We start from the raw sequence: 23,938 nt of genomic DNA on the forward strand, positions 1-23,938 counted from the left end.
CAACAGGCGCTTACGTCAATGGACACAACGTACACACTATTCACGAGTTTTTTCCGACTGTCCCACCAGGATATAAGATCGTGGAAGTACCGCCGCACGTCATTTACCTTCCGATCACGGTCAGGACCATATATCACGTTCAGCTCCGGTTAGTAGATGAAGACAGAGACCTGGTTAATTTTCGTGTAGAAGTTATTACTGTGAGACTACATATCAAATCGCAATAAACGGTAGGAATTGTATATAACAGACTGTCAAGGAGGAGGTATATCAGTAAGTCGGCATGCCCCGATCAAGTCAGTCATCGATTGATTTTCGAACCGTTAACACCTCTCAACGTGGAGTTCCTGATAGCTCTGGGTCTGAAACTGACCACTTTTGGAAGAGGAATTTCCGACAACTAAAAATCCGATTTTGCTGTTTTATCATCTGCTACGTACCATGGTGGAAGAAATCTTAAACATTTAAACACGAATCGTCTCTGACGAATCCGTTGCGCATTACGAGATTCACGCTCACAAACCTCACGCCTCGTCAACTTTCAACAACAGCCATGAAATTCGAATCACCGTTCAGCATCAGGATTTATGCATATTACCTAGTAAAAGTACGGTACATATCCATGGACGACCCCTCAAACCTGATGGTAGGGCTACTGTGAACAGACAGCTCGTAAACAACGCGATCTGTCATCTGTTTGAAGAAATTCGCTACGAAATTAATGCAGTTGAGTTTGATAGAAGCAAGAACGTTGGCTTGACAAGTCTCATGAAGGATCACGCTTCCCTGCACCTTGGTCAGACTTGGCTGATGGAGAACGCTGGATGGCTTGATGTAGAAGAGAAGAAAAAATTACCTGATGCCAAGGGTAATTTTGACGTACTGATACCGCTCAGCATAATATTGGGTTTCGCCGAAGACTACCGCAACGTTGTCGACGTCAACGCTAAACATGAGTTAATTTTGATGAGATCAAAAACTGACGTCAACGCAATCATGCAGACTCAAGAGGAGGAATTCAAAATCACGATCAGTGCAGTGGAATGGCCAATACCGTATTCGAAACTCGCGGATCAGAAAATAGTTGACCTACTCAATTTCATTCAGAAAGATCCACCTATTTCGATCAGCTTTCGCAGTTGGCAATTGTACGAATATCCCTTACTTCCCACAACATCGAAACACGTTTGGACTGTGAAAACTTTTACTCAGCTTGAAAAACCTTGGTACGTCATTTTGGGTTTCCAAACAAGTGGAAAGAACAAGACCGGCAAGAACGCAAGTCATTTCGATCATTGCAATATCACGGACGTCAAGCTATTTTTGAACTCCTAATCGTATCCGTACGGTAACCTGAACCCCAACGTGAGTCGTAATCTGTACGCGCTCCTGTACGAGATGTACGCAAACTTCCAAGCTACCTACTACGACAAGAACCCCGAGCCGTTGCTGACAAAGAGTGAATTCCTTCGAGACGTCCCCTCATTCGTTATCGACTGTTCAAAACAAAACGAATCTTAGAAGTACGGACCTATCGACATCTGTCTTGAATTTGAAGCTGAAGCCAACTTTCCCGCTGAAACATCGGCGTACTGCTTGATTGTTCACGATCGTATTGTCGAATACAACCCGCTTAGTGGTAGAGTGAAAAAGTTGGTATAAAAGCTGACCCGTTCCCACCATCTCGCACAGTTCAAAGATGGAGCTTATCGTTGACATACAAGGCTTTCGTAGACATTTCAACAATACCCTCACATTGAAAGAATTGGCTATAATTTTAATCTACTCGGAAGCATCTCCATCAATGTTTTTTTTTAAGCCACCTTACGTATGGGATTGTCTGGACGTGAAATACAAAAGCCAAAATTCTTGGTTAGAACGCGATTTTCACGGTTTACCTTGGAGCAGTGAAACCATACCGTTTGAGGAAGTTGAGTGGACCATTGGAGACAGACTGTGCAAAGCTGAAACCGTGTACGTAAGAGGAGAAGAAAAACGAGATTGGTTACTCAAAATTGTCCCGAAAGTTCAAATCATCGATATGCTGGACTTTGACTGTCCGTCGCTTTAAACCTTGCAAAAAACTTCAGCTGTGTCTCTAACATGCGACATTCATACAATACCCAACGCAATATGTGCAGCACAAAACGTTTTGATACTTCAAAATTGGCTACAAAATCATCATACTGTTCGGATGGCGAGGGTGTACGATTTGTGTTACTGCGCAGAAGCGTCCACAAGAACGGTCCCGCATTTCTGGCGAATATATCACCATGGTTATGATACTGTTGAATAGAATTATTGTACTATCGTTGTGAAGTAATTGTCAACTGTATCCTAAAAATTATACTGAATAAAACTGTTTTTTGAAGAATATTCATGAAATAATTTCACGCCTTCACCTACACCTTAGCTCTTAAGAGAGAATTTTTTTCAATACGAAGCTTATGTAAGATTCAACCTTGCTCTCCATCCTTGACCGAGCTGTACTCGAACCGAGTCATGTTTTGTATTCCTAGAGCGATAGTAACCCAATACCGCAGATCCTTGGCTCTGAATATATACTACCGCAGCTATCGGCCGACCTTGCACTCTGGTCTTGTCTGAACCCGTTCATAATTCATCGGAGAGTTCACATTACAGTTACAAGACGCAAACGCAGCTAGAAACCCTTCATCGTTGCTTAGTGGTGTTCGGATTAGCATTTTCTTAGATTTCAAGACTTAATTCTAGATACAACTACAAGGTACAAAACGTACGTAGGATTAAAGGTATACAAGATGGTTAGGCGATAAATTAAAAAATATTCATAATTTAAATCTTCTTTTCTTTTGTTTATTGAACGTAAGACTTCCACAGGACACTGGATATTTGAATGTGATACTCAGATTATACGTATACGAATTCAAGTTGACCGTACGGTCCGCCAAGATAGCGTAGATGCAACCGTATCACCTTACTGGCTGTCATCACCTTCTGAAACAAATCTTTATCTTCTTGGAGGGCCTTGGTCAGTCGGTTCGGTAGCAAAATCGTGAAAGAGGCCTCTAAGTCCAGAACGATTTTATCACCAAATTTCGTTTTAACCCGACGAACGCCACTGACTCGGTATTCGAAGTATACTTCGAGGTCCGAAAGCTTTTTCAAGGGCAAAAGTGTCTCCAGGCGAGCGACTTCGTTCAATTTTGAAAAGCCCATGATCATTACTGTCGAGTTGTATGTGCTCAAAATCTCTTGTGAGTTGATTGAGGTCAGATCTGATTTTCAGCAGATGGTTTACTTCTCCAATATTCTTGATGAGCAGTTCTAGTCGTTTCTTCAATTCACGTTGTTGTTCCAGAATACTCCTTACTTGCAAGAAGAACAGCTTCAGACTGGCGTTGAAGTTTTCACTTTTGACTTATATAACGTTCCCCCACCACATGATTTGAAATTTGGTGGAGGGTAAGGAATGTCACGTGGTTGATATCAAATACATATGTTTGTGTATGCGCGCGCACCTTTTAGCATTCCCAGAGCGATAGTAACCCAACACCGCAGATCCATGGCTCTGAATGTACCTCGGCTATCGGTCGACCTTGCACTCTGGTCTTGACTGAACTTGTTCAAAATTCATTGTTCAGTTCACATGGCAGTTACAAGCCAAAAAAATATCACGTGGTTGATATCAAACCGACATCCGAATAAGTGAAAAACAATTCTCAGAACCATTAATTTTGGAATGTCGCGTGGTTGATAACGTGGAAAAGAAATGTGAGGTGGTTGATGTTACACATCAGCGATATCCGAGTGGATGAAAAAACAATTCTCGGAACTATTAATTTTGGAATGTCACGTGGTTGATAACGTGGGAAAGGAATGTTAGCGTTGTTGATGTTACACATCAGCAGTCCTACCGTGGGAAAGGAATTTGGAGTGGTTCATGTTACACATCAGCAGTCCTATCGTGGGAAAAGAATGCGGGACGGTAAAAAAGTTCTCGCCCCCGCTCCGCCCTCTACCGTTGGCAGGCGGGCACTACAGACTTAGACTTTCGGTCGGTAAGATTGTCAGTAAAACAGCATAATTTTGACCTTTGACCGATAAGAATTGTTGGTAAAGTAGTGCGATTTTCACCGTCGACCGATACAACTGCCTGTAAGGTTGCATGGTTTTGACCTCAAGCCGGTACGGCAGACTGTGACGTCATCGCGGAGAAGGTTTTGAGTCTGGGGAGAATGTCGGTAAGTGTCGGTAACAGGAATCTGCGTGTAGAACCCCCCTTGCTATATTACTGTCGAGTCCGATTTTGTTTTCAGTTTTTGTTCTATTGTTTATTGTTAAGAATGTGACTAGCGCAAGTAGGCCTAAGTTTTTTCATATATTTGGTATGTTTTATTGGTTCTGTTCGTTTGATTTTGGATCGTGAAGAGCGATTTTTGAATTATTCTTTTTCCTGTTCTTGTATTATTGCTCTCGTAAAATATATTGTTTTGTTTCATTTTTGTTAAATAGCGTATTGTTGTCGGGTGTCTCTCTCTCTCTTTCTCTCCAAAAATTACCCCTTCCCCTTCTGCGGAACTGTGGTTCATCCCCGAGGTCCAGCGAGTTAACGATTTCAAGGCGTGTTAATCACGCCAGGCGCCCTACAGAATCTCGCGATATCTTTTGTAAGATCCAGTTTTTCAACTTACATCGCGGGCCGCCAAATTGTTATGTACGCGGTGAGTTCTTAGTCACTTCTCCTAGTGACCGAGGTACAGGAAAAATCCACGTCACAATTCATATCTTTCTAGCGAGGAGACACCAGGAGATTGCCCACGAGTTTTGGGATGTAACTTGGTAGAGTGGTAATGGGGACTAGTACTAAGTAAACTGTAAAGGCTTCAAGCTCAGATACGCAGTCGTTACCGAGATATTGTGGGTGGAAAGTTTCGCAGCTGATTAGATGTCCTGAAGTTCAATTATGAAACATCAAATCGCGTAGCCGTGCGACATGTGTTCTGGCGTACCACCCGTGCGTCCCATGTTCAAGTCTCGCTCTGTGTTAACTAATTTTGTTTTCTCTTTTTTTTGCAATTTACTTTAAATGAATATACAAACGACATTTCTCCCACGAATGCTGCTTTTTTCGATTAAATACTCGCTAGAAATTGTAGAAGTATAATATAATACTCTACTATATTATTTACAAATCCGGGTGCTTGCAGCATATTCAACATTATTATACGGGAAATTGCTATGTTAATTTTTCATAGAAGTGCAATTTCACAGGAAAATTGAAAATTTTCTACTTTCTGTCTGGGTTGTTTCCAGAGCAATTCGTGCACGGCCTGCGACCGTTGGATTTCATTGTGACCACCTGTCCTAGACGGCGGGGTCCTTTGTTTGTCTACTTTTGAGGAGGGTTTGAACCAGCAAGAAGGAACATTGCTGATCAGTTGAGCACGACCTTCTAACGAGTATTGTCGTTTTGCAATGGAGATCGGTGAGAGTAGTTCGCTTCTGGACAGTGAATTAACATGCGAGAAAATCCAAAACTAGCTGGATGATGACAAAATTGATTTGTTACGCTTTCTAACTGCTGACGAAAAAAAAACAAGAATTGGCTGACGGAACATAGTACCTGAGAAAGTTGTTGATTGAACATAATTTCATATCCGTGACACAGAGCTCGAAAATCGGTACACGCTCGGTATTAATCGGCAGAGAATTATTGAAGCAATTTTTCAATATGTATGGGAGTATGAGTTTCACCGAACAGGAAGTTTTATTCTCCTTAGAAAACAACGACAGCATTGGTCTTGAAAGATTCGACGAAAAAACCACTGAAGTGCTCCAAAAACGCGTACCAACGAAGAAAAGAAAGGTTTCCAAGAACACTACTTCCTCGGACTCCGACGAAGAAGAAGAGGTACAGACCTATGACAAAATTCCGCTTGCTACAAAAGTGAAGGCAGTGCAGCTTGAAGAATTGCACCCGAAGTGGTCCATAAAATCATTGCGGTCGAAATCTACGATGCTCATGAAGGACAAATCACAACTGGCGAAATGGAAAGCTGACGTTGAAAGAGGCAGTACACGCTTTGACAAACTGGGAGTGATTAATCGTAGTATTTATGATCGGCTTATCGAAGCAAGGGATCAAAAAGCAGGCCTAGTGACGACTCGCATGCTCAAACAGTAGGCAATGGCGACTGCTTTTCAATTTCTTGATGGGAATTTTGAATTGAAAGCTTCAGACGGTTGGGCGATTGACTTCAAAAAGAAACACAACATATCCCAACGGCATGTGACGAAATGCATTAGTCAAAAAGACAAAAACACACTCTAAGAACTGCTGGAGACTGCCTCCAAATATGAAGAAGAAACGTCTGATATGATTAGAAATTTTGACCCAGTTTATGTTATAAACAACGATTGAAGGGGGGGGGGGGGGGGGGGAGTATCGGATTAGCAGCAAACGCACATTGTCACACAAAGGCGAAAAAGCCACCGAAATAGCTGTGGGACAGATGAATAAACTTACGCATTCCTATACGGCACAATGCACGCTCACGTTATCCGGACAATTGCTGCCGAAGGTATTCGTTTGTTTACAAGAAGTTACCGGTAAATTTGGTCCGCGGGTACAGAAATGTTTATGTAACATCCACGAAATCTGGGAAGCTTCAGAAGCACACATACGAAGAATTTTTAGACGAGATAATGGCGCCGTATGTGGAAACGAATCCATTTTTGTACATCTTCGATTCGTGGAGTGGCCAAACATCTGTAGACTTGCATCAAATAAAATTCACAGACGAAGATGGACTCCCAACGTTTATTCTGTCAGTAATACCTCCGAGGTGCACACCATTTTGCCAGCCGTGTGACGTATATTTTTACCGGCATGTGAAAAATTATATACCACATTTCCAAAACACACTGTACCTGCTGCTCTACGATAAGGAAATCACATCGAGAGAAGGCATTGTGGCGACTGTGTCTCCACATACGCCTATGCCATATACTTAGGTTGTAAATATATTCCTATTCTTTCTATTGCTTTCGCTATTTTCCATACTTTTCGACTTTCCCTATCCTGCGATACTTGGAAGGGTAGCCTTCGGCCAGTGTCACAGGGTCATATAAAATCTGGCGACCAACTGGCGAGCCAGGTTTTTCCAGGTTCCGTTTTCCAAACTTCTTTAGCATTCTTTTCCAAAAACTTTTCTATCCTTTTCTAATATTGCTTTGCGGCACGTATGTACCCAACTACCTACTTGCATACGATGCCGGAGTCTCTAACCAACTTTCGTACAGAGCAGTCGACCAGTCCACTCGATCTGAGTACTCGATCTCTCACTGATGTGAGCTCTTAAATTTCTATACGTACTCTTGTAAATAAATCACCTACCAGCTCCTACAAGTCTGCATCGTAATTTGCATTCACCCGCACAATCACCACAACATGATCAAAATTCATCTTCTCATACACGACCAACTACAGGCTCCAGCATACGAAAATATGATAAAGTAAACATCCTTTTTTTAGTAATCGATATTTTCGGTTGATCTGAGGCGTACAAACGACATACTTCATTCTGCACTTTCATTCCCAGATACGCGTGGTTTACTGCGAAATTGGGCAGTGAAAGAGTATTCTTCAACAATGTGAATGCTGTGGCATTCCCAGAGAAATTGAAGAAAAAGAAATGCAACTGTCGATGTGATGAACTTGAAGCAGCATTCATTCAATGCTCCTGGTGCCGACAGTTCAAATGTTTTGATTGTTTTTACAACGAATATTACCCAAGCGATTGTACTCGTCTACCAGCATAAGAACGACATGTTACACTTATTGTAAAAACCATTGAGATTTTTTAAGTAGATATGTAATAATTAAGCATTACATTATACATAATACATTATACATATTATTTCATTATTATATTATACTTCTATAATTTCAAACGAGTATTCAGGAGAAATGTCGATTGCATGTTAGTTTAAAGTAAATTGTGAAAAAAAAAGAAAAAAAAAAGGTAACACAAAGCGAGACTTGAACACGGGACGCACGGATGGCACGCTGGAGGAGGAGGGGAAACCATATTTATTTAGACGAACAAGAAATGTACAATATTTACAATGTTGCACTTGTAATTATCTTAGTTTAAGTAACTCTAGCTTAGAATTTGAGCTCAATCTAACATTTTGTTTTACATTAAGTGGTTAACTTATTTTTTAGTGTTTTGCTTAAGACTTAAATGCAGTATTATAGCAAAGGCAGCAGTAATTAACTTAAATACAGGAAACCTTTGCGCAAAAACCTGTGATTGAAAATTGTTCCAGGCATGTGCCTGTATGCTGTTTATCAGGTAGCATTTATTTCAGTTGCTTAGGTTTTTATGTTATTAAATATTTCTAATCTTTGGTAAGGTAGTTTGTGTTTAAACGTGTGAGTATATTATACTTTCTTATATTTGTAATGTTTTCCATCAAATTATTGTTATTTAGTTGTTGGTCATAGAAGTTGGTTGCTAGTTTATATATATAATCTTTTATGTACATTAAGTCAGTTGTCTCATGCATTTTTATAACTCTCACGTATCTGTTTTCTGAGAGAATGAGTCTAAGACATTTATTTTGATATCTTTGGAGAAGTAGTAAGTTGGTTGGGATGCACCACACCACACCGGAGCTGCATATGTCAGGATAGGTCTTAGGATCATCGTGTAGATTAGTTTTTTGTATTTTATTGTCAGTGTTGAGCCCTTAACCGTCAGAGGATACACTTTTTTGTACTATAAAGGCTTTTCTGATCGCTTGTTTGATGTGAGTGTGGTACGTTAATCTGAGATCTAAGTAGACGCCTAAGTATTTGACGGTGTTTGCTGGTTCTATGTTGTGATTGTATACTTTTATGGGTTGAATTATTTTTGTGTGCTTGTCTTCTTGGCAAAGGTTATGACATTAGTCGTAGATGCATTTAGTGAAATTTTCCACATGGTGTCAAATTTTTCGAGTATGTTTATGTGTACGTGTAACTGTTTGCCAGCGGTGATGGCACTGAAATAGTGTGCATAGATGGCTGTATCATCTGCGAATAGTGCTGTGCTCGTTTTAAGAAAGGTAGGAATGTAGTTTAGATAGATATTGAAAAGTATAGGACCAATAACTGAGCCTTGTGGGACACCAGCTATGATTTTTCTTTTAGTTGATATCGTACCATAAGGTGATACGACGAAGTGTCTGTCAGATAGATACGAATAGATGAGTTTGATAATTGTCGGTGGATAATTGTAATTTATTCGTTTAAAAGTTAAGCCATCTATCCAGACTCTGTCAAATGCTTTTTCTATGCCAAGTAATAATAATGTTGTGACTAGATTTCATTGAAGTTAATTGAGATGTCGTTTACTATTCTTGTTACTTGCCGTACTCTGTTATGCTTGCTTCTGAACCCAAACTGATGATCTACTAGTATGTTATTTTTTTCATTATGTTGTATGAGTCTCTTGAGAATCATCTTGACTTTACTCATCGTCGGAAGAAGACTAATTGGACGATGACTACTAGGATCTGTGCTTACTTCGCCAGGTTTTTTTATTGGGACAATTTGTCGTATCTTCCAGTACTGCGGAAAGTAGGATAACTTGATTGAGTTATTTATTATATATGTGAGTTGTTACAAGTGCCTTTCGAGGAAAATTTTTAAGAACTATATTCTGTATTTTTGTGAAGAAATTCGTGACCAGGAGGTTGATTGAAGATGAAATTAGTCGAAAATTCCGGTCAGGTAAAGAAGTTTAATTATTTGGAAAACGTAAACATAATAAACGTTTCCGGCATTTTGGACGGAAGTGACTAGTGGAAGTGACTTCCGTCCAAAATGCTGAACTAGCAACACCTAAGCATGTGTTACGTGGGGGTGAGGGTGTACTGAGCGGTGGTAGTTAATGATTAATTGAATAATCAAGCTCCCACGTAACGACAATGAATAATTATTAAAACTAAGAGAAGACCTACCTTTCGATAAGCCGGTAATTTGTAGGATCGTGTTGCTATAGTCCTGTACAGGTCTGTGCGGTTTGTTTAAATTGTTGAGGCAATTTTATAATAAAGAAAGTGGGAAGAAGGTCGTTCAAAATAATTGTTTAATATGATTTAACTGGTAAAAGATGAAGTATATTCTGTTTCGATTTGGTTATTGAAATGTCTGGTAACAATCAATGGTGATAATGATATATGAGCCGAAAATGACAATTTATAAAGTGTTCAAGTTCATACAAATCGTGTGTTATAATATTCTAAAGGATATTATTATTTGGTACCAGGAATATCTACTCTGAACGATGGTTAACTAACTGGTCGTGATTATTGGATTGTATCTCTCTTTTTAGATTATCTTGAATCAATTATATATATATATATATTATGGTTAAGTCTTATTCGTTAATTCTTGTAAACAATAAGTACGATTTAATTGGGGGTAGTGAAGCTAGCCACCAATTCTAGACTTGATTTTGAATGAAAATTACTGAAGTAGATTTTGATTATAAAGGTGAAACAAGAATTCGTTTAATTTCGAAGATTAACACTCGGATTGACTTAGCTTTAGGTGAATCGGTCGACGAGATTGAGAGCCGTCGGATCGTGTCGGTCTGCGTCGGTAGAATGCTGGATCAGGGGCCTCACCTCAAGTTTGGAAGAGTTGATCAATCGAACGATGTTGAACGTCGGTCACTTAGTCTTTTAGATTTGGAATTATATTTAAGATTACCTAATTCGATTGAATCAGGGCCGAACTCAATTTAATTATGGAAAATGGAATATCATAAAAATGTCTATTCACAGAAAAGATGAAAACGTTGAAGAAAGTGAGTCTCTTGCAGCTAATAGAATAACTGAATGCTCGAATTTGACGAATTAGCGCGAGACTTTAGGCCGGTCACAACTAAGATTTTCCGAACGCTACTATTGCTCGAGAGGGCTAATCCGGGTTTACGTCCACGCACTTCGCGACTTGACAGACGTAAGACATGGCTGCTTGGGCCAGAGGGTATTAATAGAGAAAAATCTGCAGTTGCAATAAGTTGCAACAGTAATTAGCCGATTAAGTGCGGGGGCGACCTCCCGGTGTCGAAATCTACATGGTCAGCGCTAGTTCGCGTCATTCGATGGTATTCCAACGATTCTCAATCTCGTCACTTATACGTACAAGATGTTAACAGAAGGTATCTTAAGATAATTCTCACGCATTCATCCACACATCTTAACAAATAATCTATTTTAATTTGGTGGTTCCAAAGGTAGTGGTTTATCCTAATTATTGATGATAATTTTGACTTAAAAAGAGAGATATTCCCGGGCTGAGCGCCGCTGTTACTAGGTCAGTAATTTTATAGCGCGATTCCTGGTGTCAGCAAATAAGATACAATGTCAGCGGATGCCGAGGACTGTACGTGACCTTATTAGAATATGAGATTGTTATGAAATAATCAAAGAAATGAAATGAAATGGAATTTTGAAAAAGGTACGCCAAGGCGGTACGTCGGGGCGTAACACATGAACTGGTCGTCAAATTTTAAATTTTCCTGAGGATGATCGGCAGGGCCCGGCCGAAACGTCGGAAACGTTTATTATGTTTACGTTTTCCAAATAATTAAACTTCTTCACCTAACCGGAATTTTCGACTAATTTCATCTTCTATATTCTGTATAGTGTCTTGTCCTGGTACTATTTTAGAAGGTAGCTTTTTAATTATAGATGACAGTTCGCGTGGCGATGTTATAAACTTATCCGAATTTTCATCATCAATTTCTTCTAGATATTTCTTTACCTGTTTTATTATGTTTACCTGATCAGATGTATTATTAACTAGATCTATATTATGAACCTGTTCAAATTGGTCTGCCAGCATATTGGCTTTATCGTAGTCAGTGAAGGCTTCAACTCCATGGTTTACCAGCGATAGGATGTTGTTGTCCTCCATTTTCAGTATTTTAGTCATTCTTCACAGTGAGTTGTCATTAGGATTCAACTTTTTCAATTTTTTGGACCAATACTTATTTCTGTGATTGATTATAGTTGTTCTTATTTGATGAGTGAGTCTAGTTACTTCAACTTTGTCTTTATTTTGCCTAGAGCGCTGCCAGATTTTCCTGAGGTGGTTTCTTTGCTCGATCATTCGCAGTATACTATATGGAAGTTTGTCATGCAGGTTTTTAAAGGTTGTTTTAGGGATAATTTTATCGATACTATTGCGGATGTCGGTGGTGAATTTCAGTATTGTTTGATCTAGCTCATCTTTTGTTTTGATTGTTGATGTGAGGATTGTTTTCTGATCAAGGTGTTTTCTAAATTTAACCCAGTCTGCTTTTTTGTATTCATGGGCTGTTTTCTAAGCACAGATTTTTTCTTGTGATCCTAGTTCAATTACAACCGGTGTGTGATCTGAGTTGAGTTCATGTAGGACTTTCATGTCTGAAACTTGACTGATGTTTTTATTTATAGCAATGTCTATGGTGGTAGGTGTGGAATTATTAGTGGGATAGTGTGTTGGTTGTGGTGCGCTGTAGAACTCACGAACAGCCTGTGCAAAAAAGATTTGTAAATAAAAAAAGCAAACCAAATCGAAAAAGTAAGATAAAAAGGAAAAGTGGACGTCAAGCCAATGAAACTTTTTTCCGATAATACCAGATCCGCTGCGTCAATATCAAAAAATATAAACCTTACGATTGAAATTGATGAAGAAGAGTGGTATTGCGGAATCTGTGTAATAGCTAAGATCGAAGACATGGTTCAATGTTACACTTGTGAGACTGGTATCATCAATCCTTTGTTGGATGTAAGCCTGAATCAAAGAAATATTTATGCTTCACCTGCAAATAAAGACTGAGACAACAAACAGTTTTATCAGAAAGTACCGAAGAAGAGTTCAAATCCGAGATAAGCTAGCTATATTGATAGATAAAGTGATTTTAAATACTTTATATGTATAAGCAATATCAAATCAAATTATCCTACATATGCTACGTTAAGGGGAGACTTCGGTGAAATTTTCGTCAAAAATGACGGAAAAATTTGGCATAGCTGAAATATTTTGTTTAATGTGTTTTTTGGCACCATGAAGAAATTTTTCAACTTCTGACTATCATAATGGGTCCGTATTTCAAATTTTTCAAAATCCGCCTTTGGAGTCATGATGAGTGACGCAAAAAACATTTGAATACCATTTCAGCCAAAGTCCGTTAATCTGTTCCATTATTTTTTTAAAATGAAATAAAGCAAAGTTTACGGGCGGCCTGTGCGCCGTCATCGGTCGGTAAGATTGCAGATAACTCTCGTACCGGTTATTTTGATATATACTCTAAGCATCTAGGTATACAAATTTCTATGGTTTAGCAGTTGTTTCCCACGAATGTGTTTGTCAAGCCATTTTTCGAACGAGAGATTTGATGAACTGTGACAAATGTTTCTTGTGGTTTGAACGACTCCGACGTAATTTTTTTATAAAATGGGTGAAAATCACACGAACCAATGACACTTCGGCAAGGCCACCCTTCGAATTAAACAGGCGAATAGTTGATGGGATGATCGGCGTTAGACTCGGACACTCAAGTATGAAAAAATTCTGTATCTTAGTGCGTATGAAAGGCAAGAGTGTCTGTAACTTGTGGAAAAGTCATGTGGACCAGTTGACTGCAAAGACTGAGAAGTTAGAAGCTAGAGTTTTCGAGAAAGCTATAAAAACTGTTAAAACAGCGCATGAGGTGATAGATCCTTCAATGAAGAGTGGAGTAGTACAGTACTAGGCGTCGGAGTATCTTACAATAGTACGTCGTAGAAACGAGGCTTCACATCGTTATATGGAGTAGGAATAGTCATTGACATCCTTATTGTACTGGCCATCGATTACCAGGTACCCTCAAAATACTCCCAGATGTGTGTCCTTGTCGCAGCCCAACTAGATGCTACTTTGCCCAATTTTGCAGTGCGGCAAGATGGCTACGAATCAGAGTGCAGTAAAAACTACAGTAGCAATCGCAGTTGCTGAGTTCGAAATGGGAGCACTCCATGCTCAAAAGGCAAAGATATCAGTGAGGTCTGACAAAGTGGCAGATGATGCAAAAAAGATGATGCCAGATGAAAGCGTAAGGCTGAATGGAAAGCAACGACGAAGTGCAAGAAAACCAGACGAACAGTGAAAATTAAAAAAACTGCTGCGGAGAAGGCTGAAACAGAAACCGAAAGGACAACATATGGTGTCAGGAAATTCTAACGGTTTCTTTACACGACTAATTTGCAAGCAGTCAGCTCCCAAGTTAAATTCAGGTATATTATTGTATAGGCTGTGCTTTCATGTCCCGGAATGAGTTCATTGAAAATTGAATGATTCTGGACGAAGAAGCAGAGTAAGAAGAGGATTGACCTCAGAACAGTTACGCAGAAGCCGATTGGATACAAACTGGCACTGAGGAATGGAATTGAAGATCAATCAAAACTGCGATAGGCACTGACGAGCGACACATCATTTATCAATATTATTAGTTACATTCTGAGATAAATTTTGAACTCGATTCAAATAAATGGAATTCTAAAAAAAAAATAAAAAAATTACTGAATAATGAATTCTTTTCGGTTTGACCCAATTTTATATGGTCCAAATCAATGTTAAAGTCAACTTAATCAAAGTGTCTTATCTCTACAGTAAATAACTCATTCTGTGCATACTTCATATTTGCTTCTAAGAAGGTCATGAAACTGAATTCATTCAATCGCGTTTATCTCAGAACTATGTTTTCAGGTATTCAAAAAATTCTTTGCGCAATAGGTTTCATTCAATTAATTTACCCTCTGACAGGTATATTCAAAGACATATTATCTTGAAATTGTTGCAGGGAATTTTAGCTCCGGTGAATATAACTCATTTCCCAGCCTATAATATACGAAAAATTGTAGCAAAAAAAAAAAAATCAAACTATTGATATAATAGTTTCAATGACTTAGAAATCTCTAATCAAAAATTGCCTGCTACAATTTCTAGTTTATGGTATTAAATGTATCCACAAAAAATTTCAACCTTCTACGATGAAACCTAATGCGCAAGGGATGTTTCGAAGAAATCTTAGAAAAAAATGCATAATTTTGGAATTACTTTACCTATTGAGCTGAATTTTGGATCAGATCCGAGTTTTAGGATTGTTAATAAGTGGTCCAAATTTCAATGAAATTGATCCCAAAATACGGGACTTTTTTTTTCACCGACGTCTCCCCTTAAGTAAAAAGAAAGTTCAAATTAGAAATAAGTGGAATACTTTACATGAACAAGACCTATCATGTCAAGTTATTTTAGGTATGCTACTTACTGCCAATATTATTACAAATACAAACTTACTTTGGCCAAAAGATTAATTTATCGTTACGGAACTACGTTAAGAACATTCAAAAAGTGCAATGTCGAGCAATGTTACCCTAATCTTTGATACACGATATCAATAATGATAAGATGTTGAGAAGCTTTAGTATGTTATGTGAAAAACTATGGCATTATAGATTTAACTTGAAATGGGTTATTATTCATGTTTTCTTGAATTTTAGGGTGGTACGATTCACCTTACCGGTAGTACGATTTAGCCTACTAGTTGGCTAAGTCGTACCATTTGCAGAGATTCAAGAAAAAAAATTGTTTTCCCCTTTACTTTTAATTTGAAACTACGCTAATTTTTCTAGTTATTTCTAAAGAAATATAGTATATGAAAAATATTGGTTCGGTGTTATTTGAGAAATGGAGAAAAAAATTTGAATCGGAAAGTCCACAGTGGTACGACCCAGCCGTCTTTCCCCTATACCGGGACGATCTCTGGAAACTTGAAAATCAACCGCGCATGCGTGAGTTCTATCGGGTGTTCATGCAGGCTTGCCATCCCAAAGTTCAGCTGTTAAACTGTTTATGGCGAAAATGTAGTTGATACGAATTTTCGAGGTTAGAATCTCAAATAATCGAGGTAATGACTCGGAAAGCTTTGCGAAGCATTGGTTACTGGGTCGGAAAGTTGATTCTTCAAAGGACGTTCGGAATTTAATGCTTATGCTCTTTGAAAATTCAAACGTATACATTTTGTGTACATTGGCCCCCCGCATCGCAGCCAAAAACATCGCTGCCGGAAGATTTCGCCAACCAATGAGATTGAATTATTTGGCGCATGCGCCGTTTATTTTCAAGTTACAAGAGATTGTCTCGATATATGGTCAGACATGGACTTTTTTTGCCCGGGCTGTTGGTGAAGTATCCAAGTGGTGGCAGCGATATCACAATGGGTTGGCTCTTGGCCAGGAACTGTAGATAATCGGTGGTCCTTGCTTTACATTATGCACGACGGTTCTCACAATTAAGGTAGGCATTCATCGGAAGTCAAAATGATGTTTTCTTCTCTTTAGCTGGTTGCACGTTGCTGTCGACCTGACCTGTGACTTCCACGATACGGTATTCAGTTCACGTGGTGTGGCGTTCTCGAAGCTGATTTTCATAGCTTGCTACAATATGAAAAAATTAATAAGCTTTCAATATCATTTCTTTATCAGAAAAGCTAACTGTTCCTTTCAAGTCTTGATGTCAGACGTGTCTCCATCGCTTTTATCGGTTTTGGGTGAAGTGAGGGAATGCGATATTTTCAACCTAATGATGGGTATGAAATACCACGCCATATTACGAAACAAACTTATTCGTACAAAGAAATTAAATTGAAATTTTAGGCATTTAGGATCAACCACAATAAAACTGTTTGGGAATCGTATTACTGCCATACGTTGAACTTACAAACTAACTGCCTGAGGTGCCCCCCCCCCCCCCCCCACCCCCGATTTCAACCATTAGAGGATATGATATTCTTCATCGAAATCTAAGCGAGACATATTTTTTTTCATCGGCGGAAAAACGGTTCAAAGGGGTGAAATCAGCCCCCAAAATTGGGCATCCTCAGTGGTTGCTTCATAGTTTCGCATACTTCCAGTTGAGATATTTGAATGAAACCAATTGAAGAATAATTCCTATGACGAATAATGAAAAATGCATTTTGTCCGGTTGCGACGGGGTTGAATAGTCAAAAATTGTAGGGGATGAAAGTTGAAAAATTTTTATAATCAAAAAACTATTGTTGGGATTTTAATGAAATTAATTGCATTTGAAATAGCAGAAAAGAGTAGGGGACACGTGTTCTTGCGTTTTTCGGAATAACGTCACTTAGGGAATGAACTACTCTTATACACGTGCAACCGATTTCCCATTACAAGCGCACTTTTTTGCTTCAATTCGTCTTATTCAACATTACAAAGCTCTTTCTGAGTAACAATTTAGGAGCTTTATCGTTTCAAGAAATTTCGGTTGCATTTATAACGAAAATCACTCCTACAAATTTCCCAACGGGTTCTGGCACAGTTTCTTTCAGGATCGTGAAATCTTCCGGAGCCCGGTATTTTAGTAGTTTGTGAGGTTACTGGAATCGATTCCGTGCTTACAATTTTGGAATCAACACGGCTAATGCTGTAAACATTTAGGACTTTGTTGATTATTTTTTTCCAAAACATTGAAAGAAATCGGAAAGTTAACATGGAATAGCTTGTATGCCATTGAAATAATTCAAGTTATCTTGTGACACAGAAGCACCAAAACAATCACATTTTGTTTCGACGAAGTTCTGATTTTATCTGCCTGTTGCGACGTATCATGCGAGACATATGATAAAGATGAATATGTTTTTCTGGTTGACTGGCGCGTAAAAAACATTAGAGGTTAAAAATAGCTTGCCGCACCGCTCTCGCGACTGTTTAAATTCTCACTAGAAGTTCGGGTGGCCAGTTCAATAGATGTAGTCATTATGTGCAGCCGAGCATCAATTGATATTATTAACTCTGACCTTGCAATTTTGGAATCATTGTATGCTGCCAATTTTCAGCTCATATTCTCAAATCGACTGTGGTGTGTTTGCATAAGTTGTTTGTTGCTTATATGTTATTGAAAATTTGAAAGTGCAATAATTCTTTTCCATAACAAAGATGAGAATCAATCCCTTCAACGTTATACGGTTACTTGTGAAAACATTTTAAGCGATTAATATTACTCAAACGCCTGTAAGTAACGAGGACGTACAGTTGAAAAATCATTTTGAAACTATATTGTTAAATGCAATAAAGGAATACACTTGCGTTGAGATGGAGGAAGAAAGTTTCTTGTACTTTGCAGAACCGTATGAAAATTTATAAATGGAAATAGTGGAGGATGAAGAATGGGCATCGGCAATTTATGAAAATCGCCTCCAGACGCATGCACTGGCAAGGACGAGAACTCATCGTACGAATACAAGCCAAGAGCAGTTGATCACTGGAGGTCTGGAGAAAAAAAAATTCGAACATTGAAAGTGTCCGCCAGAAGTTCAAAAAAGTGAAATCTGTTCGCCAATTACGTCACTGGGTTCATTATCTTAATGAGGGCGGAACATACAAGGAAAAAATAGCTAGAATTTGTGACTATACATGGCGAAACTTCAAATTCGCTGTTGATGCTGGATTACCAGTGCACGATAATGACTTACAAAGGTGGGCGCTACAAGCCCAAAAAGCAACAGGCTATAAAGACTTTCGGTTAAAAGCATTCAAACATTGGGTGAATTCGTTCAAAATTGCCCATCGTATTGTATCGAGGAAAATTCATCGCCAAAAAAAACCATTGAAAATACCGAAAGTTTGAGAAAACAAGCTGAACAATTCGTACAAGGTGTAAACTTATCGAATTTGTATAATTCAGAGCAAAGTGGTTTCGAATTAAGCGTCACAAGAGAACTTGAATTTCTTCAACGGTATACAAGCCCTTCCAGATTAACTTTCCGATTTCTTTCAATGTTTTGGAAAAAAATAATAACCAAAGTCCTAAATGTTTACAGCATTAGCCGTGTTGATTCCAAAATTGTAAGCTCGCAATCGATTCCAGTAATCTCAAAAACTACTGAAATACCGGGCTCCGGAAGATTTCATGACCGTAAAAGAAACTATGCTAGAAACCGTTCGGCAATTTGTGGGATTGGTTTTTGTTATAAATGCAACCGAAATTTATTGAAAAGAAGTTCCTGAATTGTTGCTTAGAAAGAGCTTTGTAATGTTGAATAAGACGAATTAAAGCAAAATAGTGCGATTCTAATGGGAATTCAGCTGCACGTGTATAAGAGTAGTTCATCCCCTAAGTGACGTTATTTCGAAAAACGCAAAAACACGTATCCCCTACTTTTTTCTGCTGTGTCAAATGCCATTAATTTCATTAAAATCCCAACAATAGTTTCTTAGTTATAAAAACTTTTTAACTCTCAACCCCTACAATTTTCGACTATTCAACCCCGTCGCAACCGGCCAAAATGAATTTTTCGTTATTCATGATAGGAATTATTCTCCAATTGGTTTCATTCAAATATCTCAACTGGAAGTATGCGAAACTATGAAACAACCACTGAGGATGCCCAATTTTGGGGATTAATTTCACCCCTTGAAACCGTTTTTCCGCCGATAAAAAAAAAATACGTGTCGCTTAGATTTCGATGAAGAATAACATATCCTCAAATGGTCGACATCGGGGGGGGGGGGGGGGGGGGGGGGGCACCTCAGGCAGTTTCCTTGTTAGTAATTTTCTGTACGTCTTTACGAACCTCTGTATGTATCTGTGACTGTTTGCAACACTTGTTATCATCCTCTTCCCTAGACCATAGTTCAGTAGGCGTGGGCTTATAATGAAACGTTGTGTTGGAAACATGTGGCGATGGTGTACCTGTTCGCGAATTACCCTTATACTTGACTATATAAAAACTACTTCAGTGTGGTTACAACCGTTCATTCACCGTAAATAACTTTATGCGGAGTAAGATAAACTTGATGTATGAAGTATGGTATATACCTTTTCCACAGGGACGAGTTCATGGAAGGAGCAGTTCACGGAGGCCTTGACCGTCAGTGGCGATGGACGGGGAGACAATGAGAATAGCGACGGGAGCCCGAGCCAAGCCGCATCCCCAAGCACCATGGACTACTTTATGCACTCACTTACCATATTCTGGAAATTTCTCTTCGCCTTTATCCCGCCCACAGGTTAGTTGATCATCAACAAAAACTTATAATTATTTTCGAAATACTGTACATGAATCGAAATTTCATAATTATGATGTGATGGTTTTCAAAAAATATTTTTCAAAGTATAAAGAATAAGTAAAAAGAAAGTTGACAACGTTTCTATACGGGCATAAATAATGAAGTATCACCCTATCGTCAGACACATATGATCCCTCTCAAACCTATAGATATTATTATGTGAGGCCAAATTCTTAAGCGGTTGTTAACAAACACACTTAATCAACTGAATAATCAAAAATCCAAGGAATTCACCTGAAAGTGAACTTCGAATGGAATTACACAAGAGTCTTGCTCGAAATGATCACATAAGTAATATCAGTAGATTCGACAAGATTATGCTGCGTTTCAGAAAGTAAAAAAAAAAAACAAAAAAAAACCGATACCGTGTTACCGTCTAGGGATGCACAATTTTCCCATTCTTCATATTTTTCGAGTTATCCGTAGTCTGTGGAAAGGAATTTGGGTGGAAATTTAAAGTGGAATGTTTTCAACTTAATCGAGATTCTCATGTAATTCCAATCAAACGTCACTCACTTGTTTGATTTTGAATTATATTTAGAGTCTCGTTCTTTGAGATCATATTGATAAACATTCAGAGTATCTATTTTATTGAATGATAGCAGTTCCCATTTCATTTTTATTTAATGATTTTCAGGATTTATTTTATTGTTGAGACTTAATATGATTGACTAGTATTGCCTTGACTAGTATTAACAATATAAGCTTACGTTAAGTATTGTTATGTAATTTTGAAGGTCAGGTTACTATAGAGATTTTTCAAGATTGCGACAAGTAATGCAAGGACATGATTTGTTAAGCATCGTAGGAAACGGTGAAAAGAAAGGTTCTGTCTGGCTTGACAGTGTCACGTGCGGAGCGGTCTCGCACGCGACGACTTAACCCTCTAGGTATCTAGGTAGAGGTTTATATTTATTTTTTATGTGGGTTAGGAGGTGAACGTCCTCTACAGGGCGTTCCCCGGGAATAGGGTTAGAGGATTTCAATTTATCGTACCAAAATGTTATGATGCAAGACTTATATCGCGACGCGAGAAGCCTTTCTGGCCGTGTGTAGGATTAGAGTACTATACTCTAATCGTCGGTGTCGGAAAAAGGGCTTATAGCTCTATACGCGGTAGCTTAGAAGGAGCCGGGTTCCGTTGATGTCGTTTCTCAAGCGGTCTCAAACGGGACTAACCTCGCTCGCTCGTCCGACACCCCTTGGAACGTCGGGCGGCGAGCGAGGTTTTTTGCTGAATTTGCAATTTTGGAACAAAGGCTCGCCTCGCGACTGTCATCCTCGAAGCGCGTGATCTCGCGCTCGCCTCATCCCGGTGTTGATTACACCCGGGATCTGGCGGGCGCGAAGACGCTCACGTTGCTGGCCGTCCAACTACGCCGTTGCGCTCGGTTGTTCCACGAACTGTCAATAATGAAATATTTTATATAGATTAACTAATATATTTAAGCTATGCTTCCTTGTCTCTAAAGATAATAATAACTGACATAATTTGTGATATATACTAGTGTGGTCGTTATTTGGAGTCAAAATTAATTTGACCCCTTCCGCCCCCCAAATCGGTTCGAAATACGTAAAAAGTAACGCTGTAATTTTTTAAGATTTTTAAAAGAACACTTAACCCTTGACCTCAGGGGTTGAAGTTTTCCATTTAAAACACATGGAGTTTTCCTGCGTTTGGAGTCACTATTTTACTGTGGGCCTTAATATGTTTGTAAAATCCTGAAATTTTCAGAAATTAGTTTACAAGCATGCTGCTACATGGAAAAATTTTCCGATACCCCTACCCTCAAAATGTTGTATAATGTTACCATAATAATAATAATTGAAAAAAAATAAAAAAATTTTCTCAATTTTTTTCTTAATTTGCTTCCTCATTTTTTTTTTTTATAGATGTATTTAAAATAGAATAATTTTCTACACGAGTTACAAATTCTTAAGTATTGTCTGCTTTTTTGCATCTGGATGTTTTTTTCGATATTCGCTTACCCATTCGCGAGCAGTCCTTGTCCTTCTCGCTCGACCACGACGCGACGCCGGAGGCATTCGTATTGTTTTTTCGCCGGTTTTTACTCACGGTGCAATCTCATTATCGGTCGGAAAATAATTCATATTCTCGCTGCTCTATAATTCACTCAATTATACAATATTTCGGTGCTATCTCAATTGATAGAGCTCTCGTATATTCGGCTTTCGAAATCGCACTATCGTGAGCATGATAGTTAGCACTATTTTAAATACATTTGTAAAAAAAAACGAGAAAGCAAATTAATAAAAAAAGTTGAGAAAAATTTTTTTTTTAATTATTATTATTATGATAATGTTATACAACATTTTGAGGGTAGGGGTTTCGGAAATTTTTTCCATGTAGCAACATGCTTGTAAACTAATTTCTGAAAATTTCAGGATATTACAAACATATTAAGGCCCACAGTAAAATAGTGACTCCAAACGCAGGTAAACCCCATGTTGTTTTAAATAGAAAACTTCAACCCGTGTGGTCAAGGGTTAAGCGTTCTTTTAAAAATCTTAAAAAATTACAGCATTACTTTTTATGTATTTCGAACCGATTTGGGGAGCGGAAGGGATAAAATTAATTTTGACCCCAAATAACGACCACCCTAATATATACAGTGTAAATATGCGGCGCTCGTGACAACAGTACGTAAATCTCGCGAAACTTTCGAGTTTTCCAAACTCCAGTTCTACTTCTGATGACGTTTATGTCAACGCTCTTGATGTCAGCTGTGGATGCTGCGGCATGTCTTGTATTATGCACCATGAACCGTTAATCTATGCCTAAATGTATTGAGCATGTTTCGATCCATTTCGTAATATTTCTAACCTGATAAATAAACTCTTCAACTTATTTCTGGGCTATTTTGTTGAAGTGAAGCAACAAAATTCCTTCTACGCGTACTTTTCTTCTTCTTCTGAAAACAGGAAAAGAGGTTTAATTGAGCAACGCGGGCTCTAAATCTTTTGAGCAGAGCCATGATCTCAATCTTAAATTACTCCGATGAGGGCGTAATGTCTTGAATTTGTATAAACGGTAGAGTTCGAATTTGGTTAGCAGTTCCTAATGCGAAAATATTCGCTGTTTCATAAGTCAACTAATTGTAAGTCAACTCTGCTGATTCAAGCGGCTCCAATGAATCTGCCCACTCCAAGACCTTTGCTATATTCGAGATATAGTGATTTTTGGGTTCTGTTGGAAGTAGCTTGGATATATAAAGAACGGGTAGAGGGTGGGATCTATTTACAAGGAAATTAGGTACCTCCGATGTCGCGGATCGGGTTCCCGTTTTCCGTGGTGAAAGTTAAAGACCTCCGAATTAACGTCGTTTTTAATGTTTGATCGAATTGGCCTTGGTTGCTGAGATACCGCGATTTGAAAATTTGAGATATTTAGGCGGAGTGGGGGCCGTTTTGGCTCGTGCGTGAACTACGTTAAGCGTGGACGTTGGAACCAATAGTTGGCGTAGCTGACATGGTAAGACGACGGACTAGAACGCTAAAGGTTCACGGATCGTGTCTACGTACGTTTTCGTTTTCAATTTTTTTTGTTTTTTCTCCCAATTCATTATTCATATATTTTTTAATCTCTTATAAAACTGCATACGCAGGTAAATAAGACAATTAGAAAATATATATTATCAGTTTTATTCTCATATATTATACACCACATGAACGTCATTATGCTATAATAATATAATAAAATGATTATTCTAATAACGAAGGCACAATTATAGAACAAAACATAAAATTGCGTAACAAATATAACTGT

At 38.5% G+C, this 23,938-nt stretch overlaps 1 protein-coding gene across 6 annotated transcripts in view; it reads left to right on the top strand.

Annotated features, from left to right (window-relative positions):
- The window catches only part of Calx (sodium/calcium exchanger 3), a 1,242,927-nt gene that overhangs the window by 702,293 nt on the left and 516,696 nt on the right, over nucleotides 1-23,938 (top strand). For 5 of the 6 annotated variants that reach the window (XM_046628885.2, XM_046628892.2, XM_046628890.1 and 2 more), the window contains exon 5: nucleotides 19,912-20,091. The exons of the other annotated variant lie outside the window; for it this stretch is intronic. In XM_046628885.2, the coding sequence (XP_046484841.1) occupies nucleotides 19,912-20,091 (180 nt within the window). The remainder of the gene's footprint in view (nucleotides 1-19,911; nucleotides 20,092-23,938) is intronic. 6 annotated transcript variants of the gene reach the window in all.

This window comes from Neodiprion pinetum, chromosome 5 (genome assembly GCF_021155775.2).
Source record: "Neodiprion pinetum isolate iyNeoPine1 chromosome 5, iyNeoPine1.2, whole genome shotgun sequence".
Lineage (NCBI taxonomy): Eukaryota > Metazoa > Arthropoda > Insecta > Hymenoptera > Diprionidae > Neodiprion > Neodiprion pinetum.